Source organism: Anolis sagrei, chromosome 12 (assembly GCF_037176765.1).
Source record: "Anolis sagrei isolate rAnoSag1 chromosome 12, rAnoSag1.mat, whole genome shotgun sequence".
Lineage (NCBI taxonomy): Eukaryota > Metazoa > Chordata > Lepidosauria > Squamata > Dactyloidae > Anolis > Anolis sagrei.
In genome coordinates, this window is record NC_090032.1 from 17,811,213 (window position 1) to 17,837,597 (window position 26,385).

The 26,385-nt window shown below is 39.4% G+C and overlaps 2 protein-coding genes across 2 annotated transcripts in view; both read left to right on the forward strand.

The window, feature by feature from the left end:
- The first annotated feature begins 6,949 nt into the window (after positions 1-6,949).
- ZDHHC24 (zinc finger DHHC-type containing 24) lies at positions 6,950-19,506 on the forward strand. Its single transcript, XM_060758369.2, has 4 exons — positions 6,950-7,253; positions 11,870-12,147; positions 15,421-15,733; positions 19,082-19,506. The coding sequence occupies exons 1-3, from the start codon at positions 6,997-6,999 to the stop codon at positions 15,729-15,731; spliced, it is 846 nt and encodes a 281-aa protein (XP_060614352.2). The 5' UTR covers positions 6,950-6,996; the 3' UTR covers positions 15,732-15,733; positions 19,082-19,506.
- Positions 19,507-25,776: 6,270 nt separating this feature from the next.
- Positions 25,777-26,385, forward strand: part of TSGA10IP (testis specific 10 interacting protein) — a 31,347-nt gene continuing 30,738 nt past the window's right edge. The window contains exon 1 of the mRNA XM_060758548.2: positions 25,777-26,040. Coding sequence (XP_060614531.2) covers positions 25,807-26,040 — 234 coding nt within the window. The 5' untranslated portion in view covers positions 25,777-25,806. The remainder of the gene's footprint in view (positions 26,041-26,385) is intronic.

A 26,385-nucleotide genomic window follows, 5' to 3' on the forward strand; every position in this document is an offset into this window, starting at 1 on the left:
TCTTTATCGGTCTTTGTCGGGAGCCACAGTGGTCTGTGGGAACCGAAGGGTTTGAAAGTACTACAAATCCCATCATCATTTGTCCTTCCTCCCCCAAACCTCACCAGCATGTAAAGGGGGTCAATGGAGTTATGTGTGCCAAATTTGGTCTTGATCAGTCATTGCATGAGGGTTGCAGCAGTCTCGAGAAGTGGTTGGAGGTACTTCAAGTGCCATCATCCATGGTCCAGCCTCCTCCAAACTGCAGTATAATGTAGAGTGTGTCATGGGGGCTCTGTGTGCCAAGTTTGGTCTTTATTGGTCTTTGTTGGGAGCCACAGTGGTCTGTGGGAACCACAGGGTTTGAAAGTACTACAAATCCCATAATCCTTGGTCCACCTCCCCCAGACTGTACCAGGACATAAAGGGGGTCATGGGGTTATGTGTACCAAGTGTAGTCCAGGTCCGTCCCTCAGACCCTTACCTCTCCTCTCTCTGCCACCTCAGAATGTTGGAATATTGAGGCTGGCCAATCAGAGACCGTATGCAAATAATAACACAGTGGCAACCAATCAGAAAGCTGTCACATACACATCCGCCCTCCGCATACATACATACATACATACATACATACAAACATTCTCTTTTATTATATATATAGATATAACAAGGTATTTGGTTGGTCCTGTTTTGTCCAGACGATCGTGAAACGTGAAACCCGCATTTGGGGAAAAGATTCCCAAAAGATTGTTTTGTTTCTTTGCACTTTGCCAGCCTACGTTTGCATTCCCCAAATGAAGTCTCCGTTCCCCTCTGAACGGATCCTCTTACGCTGAGGCTATTCTTAGGACCAGCGGGAAAGGACTTGTAAGAGAAAGGAAAGGCAGGAAGCACCTCAAGTTCAGGTATTGATGTCGAGCACCCCCCCTCCCCCAAAATAAGGGATAGTGACTTATAGTTCTGCAAAGGGCAAGGGCACCAGACTACACAACATAGGTTAAGTCTTGGTCACATTGCCAAGGCACTGACAACAATAAGGACCCCACGAGGCTTTTTGGAAATGGCTGGATCTTGGGACTTCTGCCCTTTGTGAGAGTTGTAGTTTCCAAAAGCGTGAATCAGTTGCAGCACAGCTGGGGTTTCATCTGCCAGCCTTCTCAATGATCATGGACTCTCTGCCTTGTACTTCAGTACATACTCTCTCCCTCATGAACTTTCCTCAAAGACCTTTTAAAACATTGGACTTCAGGCTTTTTCATGAAAATTAATTCTCTTATTAAATATACTTGGAATGTGAGACAAAGATGGGGTTTTGTTGCTATGAAATGCTTGTGATTATGAATGTATGTATCTTGCTATGAAATATTGCCTTTCCCCTTTGCCTTTTGCCCTAGAATAATGTGACCCAGGTCTGTTGAAATGCTTGAGGGAGAACCACCACCTCCCTTTCTTATTTGATTATTTCACATCTGCATGGAACAGTAGCCATTTATGATTTCCTTTGTCTCGCCCTCGGAGTTGGTCCAGTGAGATGAGGAAGTCTATTTGGAATACGGACATTATGATTGATTTACAAATGGCAGCGTTGATCCCCCCCCCCCCCCCGGAGGTCCGCTGCCCTGATCCTGTTTGTTTCCCTCACCAAAACCCCTCAAAGGACAATAAGCTGCATCGGCTGGAGACATTTTTCCTTTGTTTCACTGAGCACATGGCCAGTTTCCATTGACCCATTCATGAACTCTCTTTGTGTTCTGTCGTCCCGCCTCCCCTCTTCTGATTCGATGGCCGGCGGGCGACGGGAGCCCTCCCCCTTGGATCCAGCACGCCTCTGAAGCTCCCTGATTGGTCCAGGAGCCCAGGGGACGGGAGGCTCCTCCCCAGCTGCTCGCCCTGCTGTCCAATCACAGCGGGGAATGTCAGAGGAGCCGGGGCGGGAAGTTTGAACTCTGGGTTTTCAAAAATTGTATAAATATGCCTGTATCACTGTGCTCCTGCATGCCTGTGGTGGAATTATTCCCACAGTGCATCCGATCTCAGCTGAATCGCTCATTAAAACCTCGATGCCCCTTCTTCGCCTTGGCAAGAGTCTCATTTCAATTATTAATATTAAATAAAATTGCTGGAATCAGGCTTCTCTGAAGGCTTGCCAAGGTAGCGTTCCCTCTTTGGTGGGAACTAAGGTCATCTCTCCTTGGAGTTGACCCCCCTAAAGTCTGAGTTGGTACCATTGGTGCAGTGGATTAAACCGCTGAGCTGCTGAACTTGTTGACCAAAAGTGTCATATTATGAGAATAACATATTATGAGAATAATCGTTCTGTGATCATGGCGCACAGAGCATTCCTTACACGCTTCGCGTTCGATCGAAATGCATCTGTACCAGATTAGATCCACATCTGGCAGTCCTACGACTGTTCAAACACTACGAAATGTGGAAGCTGCATGTCTTGCCATCTTGCAAATGTTAAAGCCTTGTCATAGCAAGCTGTATTCCACACTGGAGCTCCTTGGTACCTTCATTTCATTTACATAATACAATCCAAAGATGAGGAGTCTACAGGATAAAACTACTGTACTTCAGGCGTAAGTGGCAAGACATGCAGCAAAACACTAACAAAGCCAGCGGACCTGATGGGATCCCTATTGAAATCTTCAAAGAGGGTGGACCTGAGCTGACACAACTACTCCACCAGAATCCCACCAAGTCCGAGGGTGTAATATTTTGCAAAGCCTTTCCCAGTTGTGCCCTCCGGATGTTTTGGACTTCAACTCCGATCGTTCCTAACAGCCTCAGGCCCTTCCTTTTCCTCCACAGCCGCTTAAGTGACCCATTTAAGGTCGAATCAGGTGTTCAACAGGGATGTGTTATCACCCCAACCTTATTTTCCATCTTCATCGCTATGATACTTCATCTTGTTGATGGGAAGCTTCCCACTGGAGTGGAAATCATCTATTGGACAGATGGCAAGCACAGCACAATATTAGTATTATATATTATTATAATATTATATATTATAATATTGTATTATTAGTATTATATTGTATTACATTATTATAATTATGTCAATAAATTAGCATAGCACAATATTAGTATTATATATTATTATATTGCATTATTATTATATTGTATTACATTACAATATTATTATGTCAATACAATAGATTATTAGCATAGCATAATATTAGTATTATATATTATTATATTGTATTATTAGCAGAATTATATTGTATTACATTACAATATTATTATTATATGTCAATACAATAGATTATTAGCATAGCACAATTTTAGTATTAATTATATATTATTATATTGTATTATTAGTATTATATTGTATTACATTATTATAATTATATGTCAATACAATAAATTAGCCTAGCACAATATTCGTACTATATATTATTATATTGCATTACTATTACTATTATATTATTATTATTATAATATTTAAATACAATAGATTATTAGCATAGCACAATATTAGTATTATACATTATACTGTATTACTATTAGTATTATATATTACATTGTATTATTAGTATTATATTGTATTACATTACAATATTATTATTGTTATTATATGTCAATACAATAGATTACCAGCATAACACGATATTAGCATTATATATTATTATATTGTATTATTAATATTATATTGTATTACATGATTATAATTACATGCCAGTACATTAGCACAGCACAATATTAGTATTATATATTATTATATTGTATTGCTATTATATTGTATTACATTATCATTATTATCATTATCATGTCAATACAATTGATTAGCATAGCACAATATTAGTATTATATATTATTATATTGTATTACTATTAGTATTATATTGTATTACATTACAATATTATTATTATTATATATCAATACAATAGCACAATATTAGTATTATATATTACTATATAGTATTATTAGTAGTATTACATTACAATATTATTATTATTATTATATGTCAGTACATTAGTAGCATAGCACAATATTAGTATTATATATTATTATATTGTATTATTAATATATTGTATTACATTACAATATTATTATTATATGTCAGTACATTATTAGCACAGCACAATATTAGTATTATATATTATTATATTGTATTATTAGTAGTATTATATTGTATTACAATATTATTATTATATCAGTACATTATTAGTATAGCATAATATTAGTATTATATATTATTATAATAGTATATATTATAATATTGTATTATTAGTATTATATTGTATTACATTATTATAATTATATGTCAGTACAATACATTAGGATAGCCCAATATTAGTATTATATATTATTATATTGTATTACACAATATTATTATATGTCAATGCAATGGATTATTAACATAGCACAATATTAGTATTATATATTATTATACTGTATTACTTAGTAATATATTATACTGTATTATTATTAGTATTCTATTGTATTCAATTATTATTATTATATGTCAATACAACTTAATATTAGCACAGCACAATATTAGTATTATATATTATTATATTGTATTATTATTATATTGTATTACATTACAATATTATTATTATATGTCAATACAATACATTATTAGCATTGCACAATATTCGTATTATATGTATATTATAATATTGTATTATTAGTATTATATTGTGTTACATTATTATATGTCAATACATTAGCATAGCAGAATATTAGTATTATATATTATTATATTGTATTATTATTATATTACATTACAATATTATTATTATATGTCAATGCAATAATTATTAACATAGCACAATATTAGTATAATATATTACTTAGGAATATTTATTATTATTATATGTCAATACAGTACATTATTATCATAGCACAATATTAGTATTATATATTATTATACTGTATTACCTAGTAATATATTATTCTGTATTATTATTATTAGTATTATATTGTATTACATTATTATTATTATTATATGTCAATACAATACATTATTAGCAATTTTTTAATTATTTTTTGCACAATATTAGTATTATATATTATTATACTGTATGACTTAGTACTATATTATACTGTATAATTATTAGTATTATATTGTATTACATTATTATTATATGTCAATGCAATAAATTATTAACATAGCACAATATTAGTTTTATATATTATTATACTGTATTACTTAGTAATATACTGTATTATTATTAGTATTATACTGTATTACATTATTATTATTATATGTCAATACAATACTTTATTAGCATTTTTAATTATTTTTTGCACAATATTAGTTTTATATAATATTATACTGTATTACTTAGTAATATATTATAATGTATTATTAGTATTATATTGTATTACATTATTATTATTATATGTCAATACAATACATTATTAGCATTTTTAATTATTTTTTTACACAATATTAGTATTATATCTTATTACATTGCACTATCCTATTATACTGCAATCAATATATATTGCAATTTATGTCAGAAAATTGAAACATACATATATTATATTATACTGTATTATTATTAGTATTATACTGTATTACATTATTATTATTATATGTCAATACAATACATTATTAGTAATTTTTAAATTATTTTTTGCACAATATTAGTATTATATATTATTACATTGCACTATCCTATTATACTGCAATCAATATATATTGCAATTTATGTCAGAAAATTGAAACATACATATATTATATTATACTGTATTATTATTAGTATTATACTGTATTACATTATTATTATTATATGTCAATACAATACATTATTAGTAATTTTTAAATTATTTTTTGCACAATATTAGTATTATATATTATTACATTGCACTATCCTATTATACTGCAATCAATATATATTGCAATTTATGTCAGAAAATTGAAACATACATATATTATATTATACTGTATTATTATTAGTATTATACTGTATTACATTATTATTATTATATGTCAATACAATACATTATTAGTAATTTTTAAATTATTTTTTGCACAATATTAGTATTATATATTATTACATTGCACTATCCTATTATACTGCAATCAATATATATTGCAATTTATGTCAGAAAATTGAAACATACATATATTATATTATACTGTATTATTATTAGTATTATACTGTATTACATTATTATTATTATATGTCAATACAATACATTATTAGTAATTTTTAAATTATTTTTTGCACAATATTAGTATTATATATTATTACATTGCACTATCCTATTATACTGCAATCAATATATATTGTAATTTATGTCAGAAAATTGAAACATACATATATTATACATACATATTATATTTTTATTTATATGATATATTATATTATTATTATATTATATTATTATATTATATTATATCATAATATTATAATATTATATTATATAATATTATATTGTATTGTATTATATATAATATAATATAATAATATAATATAATATAATATTATATTATAATAGAATATAATTAATAGAATATAATTAATATAATATAAATAAAAATATAATATAATATAACAATATAATAGGTATTATATTATATTATATATTATATTATATATTATATAATATATTATATAATATATTATATTATATATTATATTATATTATATTATAATATTATAATATATTATATTATATTATATATTATATTATATTATATTATATATTATATGATGTTATATTATATTATATTATATTATATTATATTATATTATATTATATATGATATGATATGATATGATATGGGAGTGGGAAAGGCTGAACTTCTCCACTAAATCATTTTCTCACTCTACTGTATTGATTTGAAACACATGTCTAGGCTGCGATTGGCTGCGACGCCCGCCCGTCAATCTCAAAAGGAGGGCTCCGGGAGAACATCCCCGACGCTGATTGGCGGACAAGTCAGGGAATGGGAAAGAGGGGGAAAGAGAAGGCGAGGGCGCGGGTGTGCGCATGCGCGGACTGGAGGAAGCGGGAGGGGGGAAAGCGAGGGCGCGGGTGTGCGCATGCGCGGCCATGGCCGGCCCAGACTGGAGGAAGCGGGCGCTGCCGATGCTGGCGGGGGCGGCGCTGGGGTCCGCGCTCGCCGCCGAGGTCCTAGCGCTATTGCTGCAGCGGCGGCGTCGGGGGCGCGCGGAGGAGCAGTTCCCTTTCTGGACGCTGGCGGCGCTGTTGGGCTTGCTCGGGAACGCGCTCGAGGGCGCGCGCCGCTTCGTCACCGCCTCGCCCAGCACGCGCGGCGTCATGCTCGCCGGCGCGGGGCAAGGATGGGAGTAAGTGAGGGGGCGGGGCTTCGCTTGGACACGCCTCCCACAGGCAGCCAATAGCGGAAGGGAGAGAGCAGAGGGAGGCGGGGCTAAGAAAAATGGCGGGAAAGGCAGGGAATGCCTGATTGTAAACATGGAAGACTATTTTGGTGGAGTGTTCAGGATCATGGAGGGAAAGGCTGCAGACCAAGAGCTGTTGCACTTTTACTGTTATTCAAACTGGCACTTTAAGGCTCATATAGTAATATAATATATTATTAATATATTAATGATGTTCTGTGCTAATAATGTATAATGTATTGTATACACATGTAATATTGATAATAATATTATAATGTAATATAATACTAATAATGTTGTTGTTGTTGTTCATTCGTTCAGTCGTCTCCGACTCTTTGTGACCTCCTGGACCAGCCCACGCCATAGCTCCCTGTCAGCCGTCACCACCCCCAGCTCCTTCAAGGTCAGTCCAGTCACTTCAAGGATGCCCTCCATCCATCTTGCCCATGGTCGGCCCCTCTTCCTTTTTCCTTCCATTTTCCCCAGCATCGTTCTTTTCTCTAGGTGACCTCCTGGACCAGCCCATGCCAGAGCTCCCTGTCGGCCGTCACCACCCCCAGCTCCTTCAAGGTCAGTCCAGTCACTTCAAGGATGCCATCCATCCATCTTGCGCTTGGTCGGCCCCTCTTCCTTTTTCATCCACTTTCCCCAGCATCATTGTCTTCTCTAGGTGACCTCATGGACCAGCCCACGCCAGAGCTCCCTGTCGGCCGTCACCACTCCCAGCTCCTTCAAGGTCAAGCCAGTCACTTCAAGGATGCCATCCATCCATCTTGCCCTTGGTCGGCCCCTCTTCCTTTTGCCTTCCACTTTCCCCAGCATCATTGTCTTCTCTAGGCTTTCCTGTCTCCTCATGATGTGGCCAAAGGACTTCAACTTTGTCTCTAGTCTCCTTCCCTCCAGTGAGCAGCTGGGCTTTATTTCCTGGAGGATGGACTGGTTGGATCTTCTCGCAGTCCAAGGCACTCTCAGCACTTTCCTCCAGCACCACAGCTCAAAAGCATCGATCTTCCTTCGCTCAGCCTTCCCTAAGGTCCAGCTCTCACATCCGTAGGTGACTACAGGGAAGACCATGGCTTTGACTAGGCAATGGATCTTGGTTGCCAGTCTGATGTCTCTACTCTTCACTATTTTATCGAGACTGGACCTTGCTCTCCTCCCAAGAAGGAAGCGTCTTCTGATTTCCTGGCCACAGTCTGCATCTGCAGTAATCTTTGCGCCTAGAAATACAAAGTCTGTCACGGCCTCCACGGTTTCTCCCTCTATTTTCCAGTTGTCAATCATTCTTGTTGCCATAATCTTGGTTTTTTTGATGTTTAGCTGCAACCCGGCTTTTGCGCTTTCTTCTTTCACCTTGATTAGAAGGCTCCTCAGCTGCTCCTCGCTTTCGGCCATCAAAGTGATATCATCTGCATATCTTGAGGTTGTTAATGTTTCTTCCAGCCATTTTCACCCCAGCTTTGCATTCGTCAAGCCCCGCACATCCTCGCATGATGTGTTCTGCATACACGTTAAAAAGGTTGGGTGAGAGGATGCAGCCTTGCCGGACGCCTTTCCCAATCTCGAACCGGTCTGTTGTTCCGTGGTCAGTCCTGACTGTTGCTCCTTGGTCCTTGTACAGATTCCTCAGGAGAGAGGGAAGGGGGCTTGGGATGCCCATCCCACCAAGAACTTGCCACCATTTATGATGATCCACACAGTCAAAGGCTTTAGAGTAGTCAATGAAGCAGAAGTAGATGTTTTTCTGAAACTCCCTGCCTTTCTCCATTCTCCAGCATCCGGATATTGGCAATCTGGTCTCTGGTTCCTCTGCCTTTTCTAAACCCAGCTTGAACATCTGGCAACTCTCTCTCCATGTATTGCTGGAGTCTTCCTTGCAGGATCTTGAGCATTAGCTTACTGGCATGAGAAATAAGAGCCACTGTACGGAAGTTTGGGCACTCTCTCGCATTTCCCTTTTTTGGTATGGGGATATAAGTGGATTCCCCCCCCCCCCCCCAGTCTGATGGCCATTCTTGTGTTTTCTATATTTGCTGGCATATGGCATGCATCACCTTGACAGCATCTTCTTTCAAGAGTTTAAAAATATAAGTTATTTTATGGAAATAGTCCTCCAGAGTTTAGGAAACTTTATATTATCAACACTTATTACTGAACAGATGTTAATTCACTCCAATTAATAGCATTCTTGAATATTATCTGTACTGGCGACATATAATTGGACCTAGAAATAAGGTCCAATTCCTTCTTTGGTGGAGTTCAGAATGCTCACTGATTGCAGGAGAACTATACATCCTAGTACCTACAACTCCAAAATATCTAGGCCAATTCCCCTCAAATCCCACCAGTTTTCAAATATGGTCATATTGGTTATGCATCTCAAGTTTGGTCCAGATCCATCCTTGTTCAGGTTCACAGTGGTCTCTGGATATAGGTGAACTACAAGTCCTCTAAATCCCTCCAAAGACCTCCAGTATTATTTTGTTGGTCATGGGGGTTCTGTGTGCCAAGTTAGTTCCAGATGCATCGTTGGTGGAGTTCAGAGTGCTCTTCATTTGCAGGTGAACTACACATCCCTATATCCACACCTTCCATAAATCATGGTAAAGTACCCCCCACCCCCCAAGACCTCTCTAGTATGTTCAGTTGCTGATCAATTCCTTTGTTTGTTGTGTGCCATAGAAATGAATAGGAAAGAGTTAAGGAAGAGGCATTGGGCAGGGTCATGCAAATTCCACACCAATGGAGAGAGTAAGAAACACTGGGATGTCTGTGGTGAAGGAAACACATAAACTCCAGGATGAAATTGTTCCGTATGAAAGCCGTCACTTGGGTGGTGGATGGTATAATGTGTGTGTATAAAGGTAAAGGTAAAGGTAGTCCCCTGACTTTAAGTCCAGTCATGTCTGACTCTGGGGTGTGGTGCTCATCTCCATTTCTAAGCCAAAGAGCCAGCGTTGTCCATAGACACCTCCAAGGTCATGTGGCCAGCATGACTGCATGGAGCACTGTTACCTTCCCGCCGGAGTGGTACCTATTGATCTACTCACATCTGCATGTTTTCGAACTGCTAGGTTGGCAGAAGCTAGGGCTGACAGCGGAAGCTCACGCCACTCCCCGGAATCGAACCTGCGACCTTTCGATCAACAAGCTCAGCAGCTCAGTACTTTAACCCACTGCGCCACCGGGGGCTCTAGTGTGTGGGTATAGATGTATTATAATGTGTTAAAATGTTTTAGTAGCCCCCAGTGGCGCAGTGGGTTAAACTGCTTACCTGCTGTACTTGTGGACTGAAAGGCCATAGTTTCAAATTTGGGAAGTGGCTTGAGCTCCTGCTGTTAGCCCCAGCTTCTACCAAACTAGCAGTTCGAAAACATGCAAATTCAAGTAGATCAATAGGTACCACTCCGGTGGGAAGGTCAGGCGCTCCTTGCAGTCATGCCAGCCACATGACCTTGGAGGCATCTACGGACAATGCCGGCTCTTCGGCTTAGAAATGGAGATGTGCACCAACCCCCAGAGTCGGACACGACTAGACTTAATGTCAGGGGACTACCTTTACCTTACCTATAATGTTTTCATTACCAATGTTGGTAACACTGTTCTACAAATTTTCAGTTTTTCTCAGTTGCGGAAACGAAATGCGCCGTTTCTTAATAAATTTAACATGCTGAATTCAAATATGATAATTAAATGTGTTCATTGGCTCTGGTTTTTATGCAACAGCTATTTCCATTTTCTCCACAATAGGTAATTCGTTAATATTATGATAATGCGCCTCACCTTACTGCGTGTATATAAACCGTGAATATTTACTAAATTTTAGTCAAATTATATTGCCAATAGTTTATACATGAGAAATATTTATTTAATTAGTCTATTGTTTATGTTTGTACAGCAAGAAACTATATTCGTAGGCCTAATGCAGTTGAAAAGTCTGAAAGATTAAATGTCGCTTGAATCGTGACTTTGTTTATATCCTGTTTGCTTCTCTTGACTTTTCTTTTGTATCCAAGGAGAGGATTCCCTCTTGCAATGCTCCAGCAGGAGTCTGACAGCATTGACGGAGTCCATTTGCCTTGATATCTTTTTCCATAGTGCTTTATTTACACACGTGCGAGGCATCACTACAGTAAAACGAACAATGTAAAACGATGTTTAACGATACTGTCTCCGTCTTCAACTGACTGACCCTCACCGTTCAAAAGTCCAGCCTTATATAGGGCTTTCTGGCTTTGCATCAAACTTTCAAGAATATTCTAGAATCTTCCATAGTGTAAGTCGCAACATGCATTTTTTCAACCATACATGATCACGTGATTGCTTATATCATAAAAACTAGAGCCAATATACATTTTTAAATGTCATTTTTGTTTTCAGCACCCCAAAATCATAAAAGAACAACTATTTTCAGGCCCGCAACTTTTTCTCCGTTGAACAGTGTAATTAATAATTCATTATAATTTATTTATTACCTGCCAGTAACAGGCAGGTTAAAATTCACAATGTTATATTGACTGAGGAGGCTGGCTTTCATGGCAGCTTTTCTCCCTCCCTTCCAGTTACTGCTATTCCTGCCAGTCCCACGTTCCTCCCCGCTGTGGCCACTGCTTCTCCTGCAACGTCTGCATCCTGCGCCGTGACCACCATTGCACTTTGCTGGGCCAGTGCCTGGGCTACCAGAACTACCGCTACTTCCTCAGCCTGCTGCTGCACGGTGCCATCCTCCTCCTGTGTTGTGCCGTTCTCAATGCCGACGTGGTGTGGACTCTATTGCAGGAGAAACCCCTGGCCCAGACGGTGCTCCTGCTGATCTTGCCGTGGCTGATGCTGCTGACCGGTAAGGTATCAAAATAAGTGCTTGTGTCTATTGCTTATGTACCTTGTCAGCCTGAGGACATGTTAACATTTCTTTAACATTGAATTAATTAAGAACAATAACAACAACAATAATAAACTTTATTTATACCCCGCCACCATCTCCCCAAGGGAACTTGGGGCAGCTTAGATCTGTGACCCACTTCTCCTCAAGCCTTGGTACATTTATTGATTTATTTACAGTATTTATATACCGCTTTTCTCACCCTGGGGTGGACGAGACTCAAAGCAGTTTACCCAAAAATAATGGCAAAATTTAATGACTTACATACATAAAGCAAAACTCAAATCAACAACATATAACTAGGAATAAAATCAATAGGATAGTTCACCATAAGATAAAGGACATTTAAAATACAGCACAGTCAAAACACACCTACATAAAATACATACAAGAAAATACATAAAGTACAGCACTTTGCAATACTCACGCCAAAACACATGGCACAAAGATCAAAACACAGCAGCAATAGAATCCAAATCCCAGACTTGGGGGTTGCATGGTAGAGGTGCAATGCCTTTAATTCCTAGTCTGTGTTTCCAAATAAGTCTAGGAACCAGGAAGATTCTCAAACTTACATTAATTTATTCTACAGAAGAATTAAGGGGTGGGACTCTGAATCAAGCCAGGTCAGTACCACACAGAGCAACGAAAATGTCAGCAGCTTGAAACATTAAGAGGTGAATAACAAATAATAATAATAATAATAATAATAATAATTATTATTATTATTATTATTTGAAACATAACAAGATGAGTCCACAACAAACAAGATCACTCTGTTGGCTGTAGTATTGGATCATACGTTGGACACTTCCCAAGTTGTTGTTGTTATTGTTATTATTATTTGAAACACAGCAAGATGAGTCCACAGCAACCAAGATCACTCTGTTCGCTGTAGTATTGAATCACACGTCGGACACTTCCCAAGTGTCTAGGACTGTGTGATGTATCGGCGAATAATGCGTGCAGATCCCAGTAAGGTGGCCTTCTGCAACTGGCAGATGGTAATCTTGTCAGCGCCGATTGTGTTTAAGTGCAGGCCAAGGTCTTGAGGCACTGTACCCAGTGTGCCGATCACCACTGGGACCACCTTGACTAGCTTGTGCCAGAGTCTTTGCAGTTTAAATGCTTTAAATGCTCGTATTGTGTCAGCTTTTCCAGTTGTTTCTCTTCAATCCTACTGTCACCTGGGATTGCAACATCGACAATCCATACACACAATCGTGAGGTCAGGAGTATTGTACTCCAAAACTCTGTCTGTCTGAATTCGGAAGTCCCAGAGATGTTTCTGTAACTTTTTCCAGCTTGTGATCCTACCTGTTCTTCGTCGCAGGCAGATGGTATTTGTGGCACAGGTTCCCATGGATCATCTTAGCAACGGTGTTGTGCCTCTGCTTGGAGTCTGTCTGCGTGATCTTCTTGCAGCAGCTGAGGATGTGATGCATCGTTTCACCCACTTCCTTGCAGAGTCTACACTTAGGATCTGTTGTCGACTTTTCAATTCTAGCTTTGATGGCAATTATTATTATTATTATTACGACCTGGAAAAATTTCTTGCTGCACAGTTACAAAGCCATATTGGGTTCGCTACACACTACATCAAGGACTCAGCCCACTTCATAGAAAAAAATCAGCAATCTCAAGCTAAATACCAACGATAAACTGATCAGCTTCGATGTGGTGTCTCTATTTACCATGGTCCCGGTAGCAGACACCGTGGCGCTCATCAACCAGAGGTTCCCAGAAGACATCACGGCTCTGTTCCACCATTGCCTCACCACCAGTTACTTTCAGTGGGACAATGAATTCTACGAACAGAAATATGGAGTAGCTATGGGGAGCCCTCTCAGCCCGGTCATAGCTAACTTCTACATGGAACAATTTGAAAAACAAGCCCTGGAGACAGCAACCAAAAAGCCGACGATATGGTTCAGATATGTGGATGACACCTTCACCATTTGGAGCCATGGAGAAGAAGAACTCAACAGGTTCCTGGACCATCTGAACAGCATCCACCCAAACATCCAGTTCACCATGGAAAAAGAAAATGAAGGAAGACGGCCTTTTCTAGATGTCCTAGTCGTCCGCAAACCAGATCAACAATTGGGTCACACCGTCTACAGAAAACCCACACACAGTGATAGATATCTACATAAAAACTCCAACCATCACCCGAGTCAAAAAAGAAGCACCATCAAAGCCTTGGCAGACCGTGCAAAAAGAATCTGCAAAGCCCACCTCCTCCAAGAGGAACTGAAGCACCTCAACTGGGTTCTCCAGGCCAATGGATACTCCACCTCAGACATCAGAAGAGCTGCAAGACAACCGAGAAGAAGCCACGAGAGTCAAGATGAAGATCCACCCAGAGGAAAAGTGTTCCTGCCATACATCAAGGGAACCACTGACCGCATTGGGAAGCTGATGAGGAAACACAACATACAAACTATCTACAAACCCACCAAGAAAATCCAACAAATGCTACGTTCAGCAAAGGACAAGAGGGATCCTCTCACCTCTGCAGGAGTCTACCGTATACCATGCAGCTGTGGACAAGTCTAATTAGGGACCACCAAACGCAGCGTTGCCCAGACACGCATCAAGGAACATGAAAGGCACTGCAGACTACGTCAACCAGAGAAGTCAGCCATAGCAGAGCACCTGATGAACCAGTCTGGACACAGCAGATTATTTGAGAACACAGAAATGCTGGACCACACCAACAACCACCATGTCAGACTACACAGAGAAGCCATTGAAATCCACAAGCATGTGGACAATTTCAACAGAAAGGAAGAGGCCATGAAAATGAACAAAATCTGGCTACCAGTATTAAAAAACTCTAAAATTACAACAGCAAAACAGCAGAGAGGAAACAACCAGGCACATCTTAACACCTCTCAACAGGGGATTTTCCCAGGCTCAGCCAGGCCTTCAAATGCTAATGAAGGTGGTCAGTTGAAACATTCACACCTAGCTCCAGCAGAGAAGAGCTCTTTGCCCCACCCCAGCCATTCCACAGATATATAAACCCATTGTCCTAATTCCAACAGACCTCACAACCTCTGAGGATGCTTGCCATAGATGCAGGCGAAACGTCAGGAGAAATGCCTCTAGAACATGGCCCTATAGCCCGAAAAAAACCTCAAGAACCTATTATTATTATTATTATTAGCAGTGTTGTTATTGTTGAAGGTTTTCAGGCCAGGTGCCTAAGTCTCAGCTCTCTTGCAGGGCAAGTGAACTTCACGGCCTTCTTCTTTGCCATGGTGACCGATGCTTGCCTGGTGGGCTGCCTCTTCTGTGCCGGGTTCCTGCTCTTCCACGGTCTGCTGGTGCTTCGTGGCCAGACCACCAAGGAGTGGTTCGAAGGCGACCGCAAGTATGACCTGGGTTGGCGGGGAAACCTCCGGGAAATCCTGGGCGAACGCTGGCACCTCGCGTTGTTCACCCCTTTCGTGGCTTCTCCTTTGCCGGGAGACGGCATCACTTTCCGAACCCGGCCTCCCAAATTGGAGCCCCTCCCCAAAACCCGCGACCTCTAAAGGTAAGTTCCCTGATTGTTAATATTAACTCAAGTCTTGACTGTAAGACGCCATATCGGAATAGCCAACATGTGGAATGAGTCAACCAGCATCACAACATTTGTACATTGTGTTGTGCTTTGTACTCATTGATTGGCTTTAATTATTTATTTTTAATACTGTGGATATTTTAGCGTTTGTACGTTGTTTGGGGGTTTAAAATTGTATCTGTTTTACTGTGAGTTGCTATGAGTCGTTTTTTTGGAGGGAAAAACGAGGTATAAATATTACACCAAATTTGGCAACAAAACGTCTCACAACACAAGGAGTGACCATCACTCAAAAATTGTGATTTTGTCATTTGGGAATTGTAGTTGCTGGGATTTATAGTTCACCTATAATCAAAGAGCATTCTGAACTCCACCAATGGTGGAATTGAACCAAACTTGGCACACAGAACTTTCATGACCAACAGAAAATACTGGAAGGGTCAGGTGGGCATTGACCTTGAGTTTGGGAGTTATAGTTCACCTACATCCAGAGAGCACTGTGGACTAAAACAATGATGGATCTGAACGAAATTTGGCACAAGCACTCAATACGCCCAAATATGAACACAAGTAGACCTTGACATTTGAGAGTTATAGTCACTGGGATTCACAGTTCACCTACAATCCAAGAGCATTCTGAACCCCACCAATGACAGAATCGGGGCAAACTTTCCACCCAGAACCGCCATGACCAACAGAAAATACTTAAGGCCATCCAATCCAACTCATTTCACCAGGGGAAGAAAACATAATTAAAATCCTCCTGACAAAGAGCCATCCAGCCATAGATATAGATTAGATAGATAGATAGAGAGAGAGAGAGAGAGTTGTAGTTGCTGGGATGTATAGTTCACCTACAATCAAATAGCATGATATAATTGAACCAACCAGGGCATACAGGACTCCCATGACCAATAGAAAACTCTAGAAGGGTTTGGTAAGCATTGACCTCGAGTTTGGGAGTTGTAGTTCACCTACATCCAGAGACTACCATGGACTCAAACAATGATGGATCTGGACCAAACTTGGCACGAATATTCCATATGCCCAGACATGAACACAGATGGAGTTTGGGGAAAGTAGACCTTGACATTTGGGAGTTGTAGTTACTGGGATTTATAGTTCACCTACAATCAAAGCGTGTTCTGAACCCCAACAACAACAGAACTGGGGCAAACTTCCCACACAGAACCCCCATACAGAAGGCCATCCAGTCCAACTCCCTTCACCAGGGCAAGAAAACGTAATCAAAGCCCTCCTGACAGAGAGCCATCCAGCTATAGATATAGATAGATATGATTCACACACACAAATATAGTATCATAGATTTGAAAGGGACTCCTGAAGAAACCAACACTTTCTCATTACTTTATTTTCCATATCAACAGACTGGGCCACAGAAATGCGTGGCAGGGGACCGCTAGTAAATAATAATTTTATGGTTTTCTAGTATAAATAATATTTCATAGCTTTCTAGTATAAATAATAATATTTCATAGCTTTCTAGTATAAATAATAATATTTCATAGCTTTTTAGTATAAATAATAATATTTTATAGTTTTCTAGTATAAATAATATTTTATAGCTTTCTAGTAAAAATAATAATTTTCTAATTTTGTCTCAATAATAATTTCATAGTTTTCTATCAGACATAATAATAATAATTTTCTAGTCTTCTAGTGTAAATAATAATAATTTTCTAGGTTTCTAGTTTTGTTAATAATACATTTTTAGTTTTGTAACATACATAACAATAATAATGTTCTAGTTTGAAAAATAATAGTAATAATTTTCTAGTATCCTGGTAATAATAATAATACTTCTCTAATTTACTAGTATAAATAATAATAATAATTTTATAATATTCTATTATTAATAATTGTAATAATTTTCTATTTTTCTAGTATCAATAATAATAATTTAATATTCTAATATTAACTGTCATTTTCTAATATTAATAATTGTAATAATTTTCTAGTTTTCTAGCATACATAACCATAATAATAATTTTCTATTTTTCTAGTATCAATAATAATAATAATATTCTAATATTAACTGTAATTTTTTAATGTTAATAGCAATAATTTTCTAATTTTCTAGCATAAACAACCATAATCATTTTCTCATATCTAGTATCAATAACAATAATTTTCTAATATTAATAATTGTAATAATTTTATAGTTTCGAGCATACATAACAACAATTTTTTTGAGTTTTCTAGTATAAATAATAATTTTCTAATTTTCTTGTATAAATAATAATAATTTTTAATTTTCTAGCTACTAATAATAATTTCTATACTAATAATTTCTAATTTTTCCAATATTAATAATTGTAATAATTTTATAGTTTTCTAGCATACAATGATAGTTTTCTAGTATAGACAGGCACAGAGGCAATTTAACTTTTCTGGCCACCAGGGGAGCTGTTGCTTCACCGTCCATTTGTGACACTGATGAAGTACTTCCTCGTTCTTTGCATGCTTGCTGGAGATTTTTATGGCATCGTAAATTAGTTAAATTAGCCTCCCCGCGTAGGTGGTACCTAAATTTCCTATTATTCTGGCCACCAGGGGAGCTGTTGCTTCACCGTCCATTTGTGACACTGATGAAGTACTTCCTCGTTCTTTGCATGCTTGCTGGAGATTTTTATGGCATCGTAAATTAGTTAAATTAGCCTCCCCGTGTAGGTGGTACCTAAATTTCCTATTATTCTGGCCACCAGGGGAGCTGTTGCTTCACCGTCCATTTGTGACACTGATGAAGTACTTCCTCATTCTTTGCATGCTTGCTGGAGATTTTTATGGCATTGTAAATTAGTTAAATTAGCCTCCCCGCGTAGGTGGTACCTAAATTTCCTATTATTCTGGCCACCAGGGGAGCTGTTGCTTCACCGTCCATTTGTGACACTGATGAAGTACTTCCTCGTTCTTTGCATGCTTGCTGGAGATTTTTATGGCATCGTAAATTAGTTAAATTAGCCTCCCCGCGTAGGTGGTACCTAAATTTCCTATTATTCTGGCCACCAGGGGAGCTGTTGCTTCACCGTCCATTTGTGACACTGATGAAGTACTTCCTCGTTCTTTGCATGCTTGCTGGAGATTTTTATGGCGTCGTAAATTAAATTAGCCTCCCCGCGGAGGTGGTACCTAAATTTCCTATTTGACAGATGCAGGTATCTTTCGGGCTGCAAAGGTCGACAGCAAACTACACAAATTGACGGAATGTCGGATAAGCGAAGGTCGGATAAGCGAGACTCTACTGTATATAGCTAGCAAGCAATCTGGAAATCACAGTTTGTTTTCTTTTTCGTCTTAAAGGGTTCCTGCGCTGTTTGACGGGAGAACAATGGCGGTCTCGACTTGGAACACCGATGATTTTAGAAAAGACGAGCTGTTGTCAAAGTGGTTTCCTTTGTGAGGCGTTGGTTGCATCCATGACCTGAATATGGACGTTTTCCCACAATGGGGATGGTCTTTGGGGCCTTGGAAATGGTCTGAAAAAGGAGGAAGCAGAGTTGTAGTTCGGGCTCCGCTCACCTCGTGCTGGTGGCTTGATGCTGGGATCAAAATCCGTGGCTTTCTTGCGACCCATGTTTATAATTTCCTTTTGCATTCGGGGTCCTTCCTTTCCATGGCAGCATTCCACTTTGCATTCCTATCTCCGTTTCCTTTGGCATCCTCCATTGCAACATTCCATTTCTATATTCCATGAGATTGGATATTGAATCCTTTCAAATCCTGTCGGTTTTTTGTCTTTGTTTGCCTCTATGTCCCACACTTTGCAAGGACAACACTATAGCTATAGAGTCATGGGAGTTGTAGTTATACCACGCCTTTAGCCACCTGCTGCCTCAAGTTATAACTACGAGGGTTGAATGAAAAATAATCCCTCCACCTTCGTAACTCCTCAACAGATGGCAGTACTGGTATAAGGCAGGTACTGGCTTGTTCAGTAGACTCTCCTCTACAGTTCCATTTAACAGTAGCATTGAACGGTTGTGTTGTTACAGTGTGAAGTATGGAGCCCTTTGCAGACGGTCGGTCAATGCAACTTAAGCAACGTATGCGGCAGGTATTGGCTTGTTCAGTAGACTCTCCTCTACAGTTCCATTTTGTTCAGTAGACTCTCCTCTACAGTTCCATTGAACATTAGCATTGAACGGTTTTGTTGTTAAAGTGTGAAGTATTGAACCCTGTGCAGACAGTTGGTCAATGCGACTTAAGCAATGTATGTGGCAGGTACTGGCTTGTGCAGTAGACTCTCCTCTACAGTTCCATGTTGTTCAGTAGACTCTCCTCTACATTTCCATTGAACAGTAGCATTGAACGGTTGTGTTGTTACAGTGTGAAGTATGGAACCCTGCGCAGATGGTTGGTCAATGCGACTTAAGCAACGAATTTGGCAGGTACTGGCTTGTTCAGTAGACTCTCCTCTCCAGTTCCGTTTTGGTGGGAAGCCTTAACATTGAACGGTTGTGTTGTTAAAGTGCAAAATATGGAACCCTGCGCAGACTGTCAGTCAATGCAACTTAACGTATGCAGCAGGTACTGGCTTGTTCAGTAGACTCTCCTCTACAGTTCCATTTTAGTGGGAAGCCTTAACATTGAACAGTTGTGTTGTTACAGTATGAAGTATGGAACACTGTGCAGATGGTCGGTCAATACAACTTAAGCAACATATGTGGCAGGTAATCACCCCAAGGGAGATTAATCAGAGAATGCAAGTTGTTTATGGTGATTGTGTTGATGTGAGTATTGTGCATCGTTGGGCGAATATATTTAAAGATGTTGAGCTGACACCTTCTGTGGTCAAGAATTCAATGACTACAAGTATCTTAAGTCACATTGACTGACCATATGCACAGGGTTCCATACTTCACACAGTAACCAAACAACCAATCAATGCTAAGGCTTCCCACCAAAATGGAACTGTAGAGGACCATCTACTGGACAAGCCAGTACCTGCTGCATGTGGTGCTTAAGTCACATTGACCGACCGTCTGCGCAGGGTTCCATACTTTGCACTGTAACAACACAACCGTTCAATGCTAAGGTTTCCTGCCAAAATTGAACTGTAGAGGAGACTCTACTGAACAAGCCAGTACCTGCCGCATACGTTGCTTAAGTTGCATTGACCGACCATCTGCACAGGGTTCCATACTTTGCACTTTAACAATACAGCCATTCAATCCTAAGCCTTCCTGCCAAAATGGAACTGTAGAGGAGAGTCTACTGAACAAGACAGTACCTGCCACATACGTTGCTTAAGTCGCATTGACCGACTGTCTGCGCAGGGTTCCATACCCTGTAACAACACAACCGTTCAATGCTAAGGCTTCCCACAAAAATGGAACTGTAGAGAAGAGTCTACTCAACAAGCCAGTACCTGCCGCATACGTTGCTTAAGTCGCATTGACTGACCATCTGCGTAGGGTTACATTCTTCACACTGTAACAACACAACTGTTCAATGCTAAGGTTTCCTGCCAAAATGGAACTGTAGAGGAGCATCTACTAAATAAGCCAGTACCTGCCACATACGGTGCTTAAGTTGCATTGACCGACCGTCTACGCAGGGTTCCATACTTCGCATTTTAACACCCCAACCATTCAATCCTAAGGTTTCCTGCCAAAATGGAACTATAGAGGAGAGTCTACTGAACAAGCCAGTACCTGCCGCATACCAGAACTGGCATCTATTGACGAGTTAGGAAGGTGGAGGCATTACTTTTCATTCAACCCTCGTACAACTTCCATAGCAGTGAGCCATGGGGAGTTAAAGTGGTGTCCAACTGCATTTGTTGTATAGTGTAGAGCAGGCCTGGGCCAACTTGGGCCCACCAAGTGTTTTGGACTTCAACTCCCACAATTCCTAACACCCTCATGCCCATTCCTTTTCCCTTAACCTTTTCCTACGGCACACAGTAAACAGGAATTCAATAGTAAATGAACAGAATTGGAGGGGTTTGAAGTTGGATTTCAAGCATTATTGAAGGGGGTCAGAGTCCTCTGCCTTGCTTCAGGGTGAACTACAACTTCCATCCTGTTGAGTCAGTCCTCCAAACCCCTCCAGTCTATTCAGTTGCTGATCAGTTCCTCTCTGATTGATGTACACTATAGGAAAGAGTTATGGGAAAAGTAAAGAGCCTGAAACTGTTAGGAATTGTGGGAGTTGTAGTCCAAAACACCTGGAGGGCCCAAGTTGGTCTGTGCTTGGTGTAGAGCGTGACCTTGACCTGGTGCCTTCTTCTCATTGGTCTACTTCATGTCAAATTTTGTGGCTTTTCCATTCAATGTCCCATTGATCTGTCTTTTGATGTTCAGACACATTTTTTGCACATTAAAATAACGATTTAAAGGTGAGAAATAGAAATAAAAATGTAATGTCCGTTTGTGGGATTAGCATAACTCAAAAACCACTGGGCGAATTGACACCAAATTTGGACACAAGACACTTATCAGGCCAATGAGTGACCATCATTCATAAAAACACTGAAAAACACAACGGAAGAGACTTAAAAAGCAAAAAAAAAAAAAAATCAAAAAATATGGTGAAAATTTCAGAACTCTAACAAAACTCTCAAAACTTCATTATAAATGGCATTATAAAATACATTACAACGCATGCACAAAACCACACACACACACACACACATATATACACACACACAAGGCCTGGGCAATCCATGGTTCTAAATGGTTCTAAAGTACTTACAAAACTAAAGTTTTGGTGGTGAAAATTTCAGAACTCTAACAAAACTCTCAAAATTTCATTATAAACGGCAGCTCCTAATTGGTTCTGTCATAAAAAATCACCAATAATGAAATAATAATTAAATTTTGAAAAATTTGTTAGAGTTCTGAAATTTTCACCACCAGAACTTTAGTTTTGTAAGTACTTTACAACTATTTAGAATCATGGATTACGCAGGCCTAATATACATGCAAACACACATATATACACAAATATATACACACACGAGCCCTAGGGTAGTGGCGGCATATAAGTTTGAAATATAAATAAATAAAAACACACACACACACACAAGGCCTGGGTAATCCATGGTTCTAAAGTACTTGCAAAGCTAAAGTTCTGGTGGTGAAAATTTCAGAACTCTAACAAAACTCTCAAAATTTCATTATAAATGGCAATTCCTAATTGGTTCTGTCATTAAAATCACCAATAATGAAATAATTTTTGAAAGTTTTGAGTTCTGAAGTTTTCACCACCAGAACTTTAGTTTGGTAAGTACTTTACAACTATTTAGAATCATGGATTACACAGGCCTAATATACATGCAAACACACATATATACACAAATATATACACACACGAGCCCTAGGGTAGTGGTGGCATATAAGTTTGAAATATAAATAAATAAAAATACACACACACACACATTAGGCCTGGGTAATCCATGGTTCTAAATAGTTCTAAAGTACTTACAAAACTAAAGTTCTGGTGGTGAAAATTTCAGAACTCTAACAAAACTCTCAAAATGTCATTATAAACGGCAGCTCCTAATTGGTTCTGTCATAAAAATCACCAATAATGAAATAATAATTAAATTTTGAAAGTTTTGTTAGAGTTCTGAAATTTTCACCACCAGAACTTTAGTTTTGTAAGTACTTTAGAACTATTTAGAATCATGGATTACGCAGGCCTAATATACACGCAAACACACATATATACACAAATATATACACACACGAGCCCTAGGGTAATACACACACACACACACACAAGGCCTGGGATATCCATGGTTCTAAATGGTTCTAAAGTACTTACAAAGCTAAAGTTCTGGTGGTGAAAATTTCAGAGGTCTAACAAAACTCTCAAAATTTCATTATAAATGGCAGTTCCTAATTGGTTCTGTCATAAAAAATCACCAATAATGAAATAATAATTAAATTTTGAAAAATTTGTTAGAGTTCTGAAATTTTCACCACCAGAACTTTAGTCTTGTAAGTACTTTACAACCATTTAGAATCATGGATTACGCAGGCCTAATATACATGCAAACACACATATATACACAAATATATACACACACGAGCCCTAGGGTAGTGGCGGCATATAAGTTTGAAATATAAATAAATAAAAATACACACACACACATTAGGCCTGGGTAATCCATGGTTCTAAAGTACTTACAAAGCTAAAGTTCTGGTGGTGAAAATTTCAGAACTCTAACAAAACTCTCAAAATTTCATTATAAATGGCAGTTCCTAATTGGTTCTGTCATAAAAATCACCAATAATGAAATAATAATTAAATTTTGAAAGTTTTGTTGGAGTTCTGAAATTTTCACCACCAGAACTTTAGTTTTGTAAGTACTTTAGAACTATTTAGAATCATGGATTACGCAGGCCTAATATACATGCAAACACACATATATACACAAATATATACACACACGAGCCCTAGGGTAGTGGCGGCAAATAAGTTTGAAATATAAATAAATAAAAACACACACACACACAAGGCCTGGGTAATCCATGGTTCTAAATGGTTCTAAAGTACTTACAAAACTAAAGTTCTGGTGGTGAAAAATTCAGAACTCTAACAAAACTCTCAAAATTTCATTATAAATGGCAATTCCTAATTGGTTCTGTCATTAAAATCATCAGTAATGAAATAATAATTAAATTTTGAAAGTTTTGTTAGAGTTCTGAAATTTTCACCACCAGAACTTTAGTTTGGTAAGTACTTTACAACTATTTAGAATCATGGATTACACAGGCCTAATATACACGCAAACACACACATATACACATATACACAAAAATATACACAACCCTACCATACGCCTGTGAGACGTGGACTGTCTACAGATGTCACACTCAACTCCTGGAACGATTCCATCAGCGCTGCCTCCGAAAAATCCTACAAATCTCTTGGGAAGATGAGCAGACAAATGTCAGTCTGTTGGAAGAAGCAAAGACCACCAGTACTGAAGCGATGGTCCTCCACCACCAACTCCGCTGGACCGGTCACGTTGTCCGGATGCCCGACCACCGTCTCCCAAAGCAGTTGCTCTACTCTGAGCTTAAGAACGGAAAACAGGATGTTGGAGGGCAGAAAAAGAGATTGAAGGATGGGTTCAAAACTCTGGCATGGACACAACTGAGAAGCCCTGGCCCTTGAGTGCTCCAGCTAGAGGTCAGCTGTGACCAGCAGTGCTGTACGTTGTCCGGATGCCCAACCACCGTCTCCCAAAGCTGTTGCTCTATTCCGAACTCAAGAAGAGAAAACAGAATGTTGGAGGGCAGGAAAAGAGATTGAAGGATGGGTTCAAAACTCTGGCATGGACACAACTGAGAAGCCCTGGCCCTTGAGTGCTCCAGCTAGAGGTCAGCTGTGACCAGCAGCGCTGTACGTTGTCCGGATGCTCGACCACCGTCTCCCAAAGCAGTTGCTCTACTCCGAACTCAAGAACGGAAAACGAAATGTTGGAGGACAGGAAAAGAGATTGAAGGATGGGTTCAAAACTCTGGCATAGACACTGAGAACTGGGAAGCCGTGGCCCTTGAGTGCTCCAGCTAGAGGTCAGCTGTGACCAGCAGCGCTGTACGTTGTCCGGATGCCCGACCACCGTCTCCCAAAGCAGTTGCTCTACTCCGAACTCAAGAACAGAAAACAGGATGTTGGAGGGCAGGACAAGAGATTGAAAAATGGGTTCAAAACTCTGGCATGGACACAGAACTGAGAAGCCCTGGCCCTTGAGTGCTCCAGCTAGAGGTCAGCTGTGACCAGCAGTGCTGTAGAATTTGAAGAGGGCGAAAGAGAGAAACGTGCCAAGAGGAAGGCGCGTCAAGCCAACCCCGACCGGGACCGCCTTCCACGTGGAAACTGATGCCCTCACTGCGGGAGAAGATGCAGGTCAAGAATAGGGCTCCACGGTCACTTACGGACACTGACCTTGGAAGACTATCCTACGCAGACGACGAGGGATTGCCGAAGTAAATAAGTTAGGATTTTGGTTAGGATCCATGACTTTCCATCCCGTGTATGGCCAAAGGTTTCCGTAGCAACCGTCTAGGATGCTTTGTTTCAGAATCCCGTCGCCCCGGCAACCGAAAGGACAGCATCCGCCACTCCCGTTCCACGTTGTCGTCGTGGGGGCCATGCTGGACCCTCATCGCCGGTCGGTGCTGACCAACGCGTGCGTCAAAGCCGCGGTCGACCCCATTACGCGGACCCCCGGCACCATCTATGAGCCCAAGGGCCAAGTCCGGCTCCTGGGACTGCTCTCCGAGAGCTCCCCTTCGCAGCAGGTAAACAAAGAAAGCCATGGTGGACCATTGGGCTTGTGGCATCGTACCACTGGTGGCCACATGTATGTGTATACCATATGTATGTGTACCATAGGTCTCCTCCTACTTAGAATGAGATGGGTCCCAAGGGGTTGATAGGAAAATCCCATCAGCTCTGTAGATGTGGTGGGTCATATATGTATCTATAGACGTATGTGGGTGGTGGACCAAAGATGATGGGATTTCCAGTACCTTCAGCTCCAGCTTCTGCAGACCACTGAGACCCTCACAAATGACAGACCTGGACCAAACTTGGTAGACAGACTCCCCACGACCAACATACTGGAGAAGTTTGATTTATGGGAG